A 7313-nucleotide genomic window follows, 5' to 3' on the forward strand; every position below is an offset into this window, starting at 1 on the left:
AAAGTTGTAAATTTTCATTTTATAATTTTTAGATCGAAAATATTTTAAATAAATTAAAAATAATTTTAAACTTTTACATTTTAATTATCAATTATAAACTTATAATAAATTGCACAAAGCAAAGCGGTTTAATTGGGCCATGGGTTGAGCCAAGAGGAGTCAATCGCTCAAGTGGGCCTCCAATCCAATTGTAAAACGAATCAAGTAATTAAACTTGACTTGAATTTTTTTTTTTTAATCATTAAAATAGTAATTACAAATTTAAAAAATATTATATCACATAGATCACTATCTCAATAATAGTTAAAAAGTCTACAATCACCAAATCCAAACCCAAGTCCAACAATCACTAATTGCTACATACAAGACAACCTCAAAATAGAACCACCGGCCAATGTGTTTTGGATACAAGGGGGGTGACAAATAGATGAAGCACAATGCAATGTTTCATATCATTCTGTTGTTTTTGTTGTTGCATAGGGCATTTTAATAAGACTTCTTGTAATTGTTTCTTGCAGTCCTTAGAGCTCCTGAAGAAACAGATGAAGCTGGATTGATGGTTTTTCGAATCTTGAATATATTCCAAACAGCGCAGGCACAGTGTCCTGCAGTTGCCAACACATCTTCTGTTGCCTCCCCCGCGCTTTCTCCAAACCTGTTTCTCAACAATGCCGCAGAGTTTAATAAAAAAAAAAAGAGGAAAGAGATTTATTGAATATTAAAATGGTGTTAAAATAACATAATAGGAAAGAATTATGAAAGAAGTACTGAAAATAGGGTGTCGAACATTGCAAAGTTTTTCGTGTTTTAATTGGAGCATTGGGTACGTACAACTTCTAAACAAGAGACTAGTGTACTAGGTACTACTTTTCTTTTTAGTTGGTGGTTTGAGAAGGTTCATATTGAATACATCGCATTCGCAATGTGGAAAAAAATTGTACGATCAAATAGTTGGCTTAGTTGATGAGGCATTCCCTTACCGAAGCTGATGCCTGTGTTTGAATCTTATCTTTGTGACTACAACCTCCTTTTCCCTATTCCCTATTCCCTATTCCCTGTTCCCCTCCTATCAATTATACCAAAACTTTTAAAAACTAAAAAAACCAATGTTATGTACTTAACTAAGGGGGAAAATTATGAAAACAAGGCTAGTGTGAATAATCTTTGCCTTTCTACTTAAATTCCTCGTCCAAGGTTGAGGATAATCAACAACTTTAATTTGTCTAGCAATAATAAATGCAAATGGAAAAACGTTAAGGCACAGGATTGTGTGTTTCCAAAATCCATATCGCATGTTTTCAACACACACTAAGCCGCATGATCATGCCTTAAAGATTTTCACCACATTGTGTGATGAGTGCGCATTGGGAACAGTGGATCCCTGACCAAAGGTTGAACAAAATAGTGGCTCGGGGAGGAGGGGGGGGGGTGTCGCTTGTCACTATTTTGATGATCAGGTTTGGCATAATTCGACACTCAGGAATTCAACAGCCTAGCTAAAAGTTAAAACCAACGGATAGCTTTGTAATTTGTAGCGAATTGATCAAATTATCAATCCAACCGCCTAGAAAATTGATTGTGATTTACTGCTGATAAATTTTCATTACCTAACAAATGAATTTGTATAGAAATTAACTTGTTATCATGCCTTGGGTACTCTACCTTCGAGAAACCATTCTGTTTGCAGCAGCAGAGGTGGCAGAGAAGGCTTGTTTCTCAGCAACTTCGACTGCGTCCAAAACTTTGTCTGCAGTTTTCAAATGGATATGATCACATCAGATTATTTTCTTCGAATTACTGCAGTTATTAAGCATTCGGGTATAAAAATCACATGCTCCAAACAAAGCCCATGCAGTGAATTTTGAAGGCAAATATGCTAACAAGTGCCCCTGGAGATTATTTAATTTTAGAATGTGTAAAAAGTGATTTGAAAATAGTGAGAAATTTTTTTCCTTAAATTTAAAGTGTTTTGAAATTAGTGAAAAGTGTCTTGTATGCTTATTTTTATTTTTTATTGTTTGCCTTTTTCTTGTCTGAGTGGCATTTGCTAGCAAAACCCAATTTTGAGAGGCAAGTACGAAGTGAAGGGTTGTACTTACTAACAGCATCCAATGAAGCCAAGAGGACCTCTCCAGGAACCATGGCTAGGAATGCCTTTCCTGATTGGGACCGAACCACAGGTGCCATCACTGATCCGGTGGCAATGCCAACACCATCAAGCATTTTCTTGCTCATCTTTTCTGTCATCTTCGATATCTTCCTCACACTATATAATCAAAAAGTTAAAAATAAATAACATTTTTTGAGTTCATCAATTGGACTATTTTTTCTTGCTTGGCAAATATTTTATCAAAAAAAAAAAGAAAGAAGAGGTTTTGAGATACCGTTTTAGGCTTTTATTGAGTCCGCTCTTCTTCATGGTGCCAGCATTTCTGTTGCTCCTGCTTTCTCTTGGTAAGGTTTTCTGCTCTGCGGCTTGAGTTAGAATCATTTCCCCTCCTTTTTGTACCTGTTGTATATATTTTTTCTCCACACTTTCAAATTTTAAAAGCCATTGAATTATGTAAATCATAACAAAAACACACCATTTTGTGATGTGAGTGAACGTTATATCAAGTCCTCATCACATAGATCACAAGTTTTGTGAATGAACATCAAAAAATGTTTTGATGCTTTTGACAACCACTCATGCAAGGGTCTAGGTAATTGATGTATCATTTTTGTTGTATTTTGGCTGTGTCATGACAATTATACATACAAGATGTTCTTTTTATTTTCCCCCTTTTCTATGGTGGCAGGTGATGTCTTTTGTTCCGTCATCTCAATGATATTAGGCCCAAAATTTTTGTTAAATTTAAGTCAATTAAAAGTGTCACATTATTTCACTGCATATAATTAATATTTTAAGAAGACAAAATTAGCAGAAGTTTCATTTTAACCAATCTTGCAACAAAATTGTCTTTTTCCTTATCATGATAGGGTTTCTAAAGGACAATCTCACTGCATGAAACTCTCATCATTGAAAGTCTGAAATGGATCAAATGCACATAACTGCATGACGCTCAAGTCACAATAGAGCAACTTTACCATTGCGTCAAAACCCACCTCATGATATGGTCTCTGCAATCCTAAAATATGTTGGAGTACAGCTACAGATAAATGTATTTCTCACCAAATTTTCTTACCACACTGCACACAAAGATAATAAGTACAGTCCACATTAATAAATACAACATTTTCCATTATGTTGCCTATAGGAATCAAAAATTACTACTATAAGCATGTTAGCATATTATGTTTTCATAGTACTAATAACTAGTGAAAACAAACCTGTTTGGTGTAAGCATTGCTGCATTTGAAGATCCCTTTAACAATCTGACCAGTCCCTCCTGCAATTGCCTTTGCCAAAAAATTATTATAATTTTGAATCGCAGGTGCATACTCCTTCCAATTTACATCCTTATTCCGATTCGACGAAGAAGCAGAAGAAGATGAACAAGAAAAACATGAATGTTCATTCAAGAATGAATCCAACAACCCCAAATTTCCACCACCTAAGAAAGTCACACCATAGCTGAAAGGCTCACCATCTTTCACCGGCAGCGAAAACAAGTAGTGTAAAGCATCAAGCTTCACTACTGGTTCATCTTTCGTCAAAGGCCATTGAAGATCACCAACTTTGACAGTGGTGGCAAGGACAGCGCTGTCGTCAGAGACACGGAAGAGAGTGAAATCGCCGGTGTCGAGTTCTACTGCTTCCCCTTCTTCCATCAGGTGGACTTTGCAGCCAGGAACACTTAGCAGGACTTCATGAATCACATTTTTGGTTTCTTGATTTTCTTGGGTTAGAGTTTTGGGAGTCTTGGGCCTAAAACAGCTCATTTTGCTGTATGTTTTGTTGTTGTTGTTGTTTGTTTGTTTTCTTGGTTTCTTTGTTTTTGAAGAAGATTTGTTTGATAGAAAGGAAAGGGAAGGAAAGGTGGGAAGAAAGTGAATGCAAATATGAAAAGGAGCTGGGTTAACAGAGAATATTGTGCTGTGATTGATTCCATTTTTTACTAGCTTTATCCTACAGTTAATCACACCCTTGTGGTCTCCAAAATGTGATTTGTGTTATTTTTGTCCCGATATTTAAATTATGTTAATTTAATTTACAATATATAAAAAAATATTTTAATTTGGTATCTGATCTAACTCTACGTGTCATTAAAGTCAAGAGTAATTATGAAAATTCAATTTAAAAGATTATATTTTTAGTCACCAAAATATCTAATATGTGTGATCTTATTCTCTAATATTTAAATTGTGTCAATTTAATAATAATGTACAAAAAGTGCTTTTGCAATAATGAGATACTTGTCACCAAATTTTGTTGTCGGCAATTTTTTTTGAAAACAATTTTTCCTCGAAGCATCCAATTCAATATGTTTTGATATATAATATATATACATATTAGATGGTGAAAATATTTCCTTCTAAAGATTTTGATCTTTTAAATATTTTTTTGCTGATATGTATTTATTATTTCCATGCTTTACCTCTAATTTAGATAAAGAGGGAGACAAAAATTAGGTCAAGGGACCAAATTCAACAATTTTTATATATTAAAAATTAAATTTACATAATTTAAATATTATGAACTAAAATTACATAGTTGGCAAAGTTTGAAAATTAAAATATTAATTTTTAATGGGTTCTACAAATGGGATTCAGTTAAAAGACCAAATTAAAATATATTATTTTACATTAAAGATTAAATTAACAATTAAGATGACACAAATTGAATAACTAAAGCAAAAAAAAATGAAAAGGAGATTGGTTTACAAAGAAAGTTGTGGTGTGATTGATTCCACGTTTTGCTGACTTTATTCTATTCTTGTCGAATAAGCATAGCCGCAAATTTAACTTTCGGCGGAGGATAACAGCCTGTGATGGTAGGATTATCACAGAAGCCATCACAACCGTGCGATCATGAGTTTAGGTCCCACAAGATCTGAACGAGTGTCATACAGCTGTGACTGTCTCCATGCTGATCAATGCATGAGGATGTGATTATAGCTTTCTCTTTAAATTGGAGAACAGATATACATGCTCAACTGGGTTGTTTAAGTGTGGTGTGAAATTTTAATGAAATTTAAAAAATTTGTTTAATGTAGGGCATATAAATCCATATGGATGACATGTGTACCTTGCAGTTCTAATTGTCTTATAATAATTTTAAAAGTCTTATTTTGGATTGATTTACGTTTTTGTCCATAGTGTATGATATTAATGTTATTTTTGGATAGATTAATAATTAAAATAAATTGTATGGATAATTTAGTAATCTTAAGAATTAGGTTTTCAACCTTTTTAAAAAAAAAGGAAAGAAGAGAAAAGGGTTTTATATTATTTTGTTATCAATTGCGCAGAGAATTCCCTGGAAGTGACGGTGGGGAATTGAGGGGAGCATTCTTGATGCTCATTGATCAAGGTACTTTCTTTTACACCATTGTTTATTATATACAATAGATCAATACGCAGAGAAAATGTGATGGAAAAGAAATCCCGTGGAGATGCCTAATGGATGTAAGGTTCAACATGTATAGTGCTTTGTGTAGGTTGATGATAAAAGTGCAATCTATTGTGTGGGTGTAGTTTTAACAATAGAATTTGGTATATTAGATAAGGTGTGTTTGACTATTAATTTGGAGAATTGATTTGGTATTTCTTGAGCTTTTCATACATATAGTGGGTTTTGTGGATGTGTGAAAGACACAAAAATATTAATTTATTTGAGGTTCTAATTATTAGATTTGTGTGATTAAAGTGGTGGAGTTGAGTGTTTGGAGTTGGTGTTGGAATATTATTTTTAAGCGTTTGAGGTTAGTAACCTTCTCTCACTGTTGGTTCATTTTTATTCCTACTGAATCGTTTAAAATTATAAATATTTATTTATAGTCTTCAAGTTCTCTTAAAATAAAATATGGGTCAAGTATAAAACAATATCGAATATTATTATGAAAGTTATTTGAATATTTTGTGAAACTATTCTGAAAAATGTACCAAATGTTTATTCTGAAAATATCGAATATTTTCTTTTAAAGTTGTGTATTGTTTGAATTTTGAACATCATTTTAGTCTGACTATGATTTGGACCCTAGTCAATGGGGGTTATTTATTAGCACAGAAACTAGTTTCTTTTGGGGCTTTACCACCGGCCTATGTGTGGTTCTGGGCTTTGTCACTGGCTAAGTGACCGTAGTCACCCAGACTTGGGTTTTGTGAATCAAATTATTGAACCATCTGAATATTGAACCATCGATTTCTTGTTGGCTTTTCAATTAAAATGTATTGTACATTGGTTATTTTTAGCTATGAAACCATCTTACAAATAATTGTTCATTTATTGAATTGTAGCAAAAATTATATTTATTGGTTATCGACTATTTATTTTTTTTGTATACTTGATCCAGCTAGCAGTGATGGTTGGTTATTTACTAGGCTATCTAACTTATCCTTATTTAATTTATTTTTTTTCAGATTCTAAGGAGTAGAGCTGCGCGGGATTTTTACTCGGAGGAGTGCCGAGAGTAGGACTATGATTTAAGTACTTGGATTATTATTTTGTTAGTGGATTATATTAGTGGACTTGGTGGACAATTTCATAGGATAAGAATTATCTATTTTTATGAATTTTAGTATTATGATAATTAAGGATTTAGTTTGAGTATTTTACATTGTTGGTTATGTGTTGGACTCGTAACCTTGCATGCTCACTTAAATGAGTGTGCGACGATATCACGGAATTTGGAGCGTGACATTTTTAGAGTTGTGTTTTGTAGTTCATCACGATGTGAACAGCATCTGATACCACATTATAATGGAAATATCCCCACATTCCATCAAATTAGCGGCCGTTTATTTAGTTTCATAGTGTGACGTTTTTTTGTGGTTTTTTTTTTTTTAAATTGTGTTAAGAGCAACTTTGGTCTGCATGTGTGGCATTTATTATTCTGCCGTGTACTGGAAAACCTATTTTCAGCGTATTTTTTCCGTATGTATTGCGTATTAATAAAATCATATTTGCGTTTCAGGCGACATGGTTGTGTACATGTTCATGTGTTGTCCATTGCTTCAAGTGTCGTGGTCATTACTGGTTGAAGCTTGTGGTATGTGTATATTATTATACCGATAGTGCTGGTTGATCTGTATATATAGTTCATACGGAAGGGAAGGTCGGTACTATATGCGTAACGTGTTTGGCAATATGATGTGTGTTTGACGGTTTGATAATTTCAGTCTATTTTTGTGGACTTAGTTGAACATGCTAG

General features: G+C 33.4%; 1 protein-coding gene across 3 annotated transcripts; it reads right to left on the reverse strand.

Moving 5' to 3' along the window:
- Nucleotides 1-260: 260 nt before the first annotated feature.
- LOC114280048 (senescence/dehydration-associated protein At4g35985, chloroplastic) lies at nucleotides 261-4185 on the reverse strand. 3 transcript variants are annotated; one of them, XM_028222367.2, is made up of 5 exons: nucleotides 3331-4185; nucleotides 2385-2509; nucleotides 2100-2266; nucleotides 1663-1747; nucleotides 261-655 (listed from the first exon to the last, which is right to left on the reverse strand). In XM_028222367.2, the coding sequence occupies exons 1-5, from the start codon at nucleotides 3880-3882 to the stop codon at nucleotides 487-489; spliced, it is 1098 nt and encodes a 365-aa protein (XP_028078168.2). In that variant the 5' UTR covers nucleotides 3883-4185; the 3' UTR covers nucleotides 261-486. The 3 variants fall into 3 exon arrangements, with proteins under 3 accessions (XP_028078168.2, XP_028078176.2, XP_028078185.2); XM_028222375.2 differs by having other exon boundaries at nucleotides 2104-2266; nucleotides 3331-4099; XM_028222384.2 differs by lacking the exon at nucleotides 1663-1747 and having other exon boundaries at nucleotides 3331-4099.
- Nucleotides 4186-7313: the final 3128 nt, after the last annotated feature.

Source organism: Camellia sinensis, chromosome 5 (assembly GCF_055761805.1).
Source record: "Camellia sinensis isolate YWXY chromosome 5, ASM5576180v1, whole genome shotgun sequence".
Taxonomy (NCBI): domain Eukaryota; kingdom Viridiplantae; phylum Streptophyta; class Magnoliopsida; order Ericales; family Theaceae; genus Camellia; species Camellia sinensis.

What these genes read in the sequence shown, in the direction of transcription:
- LOC114280048 (XM_028222367.2), bottom strand. Translation starts at nt 3,882, where the DNA reads ATGAGCTGTTTTAGGCCCAAGACTCCCAAAACTCTAACCCAAGAAAAT. An exon ending in GCAATGCTTACACCAAACAG is followed by an intron (nt 2,510 to 3,330) that starts GTTTGTTTTCAC and finishes TATATACAACAG; the next exon opens with GTACAAAAAGGAGGGGAAAT. An exon ending in CTCAATAAAAGCCTAAAACG is followed by an intron (nt 2,267 to 2,384) that starts GTATCTCAAAAC and finishes TTGATTATATAG; the next exon opens with TGTGAGGAAGATATCGAAGA.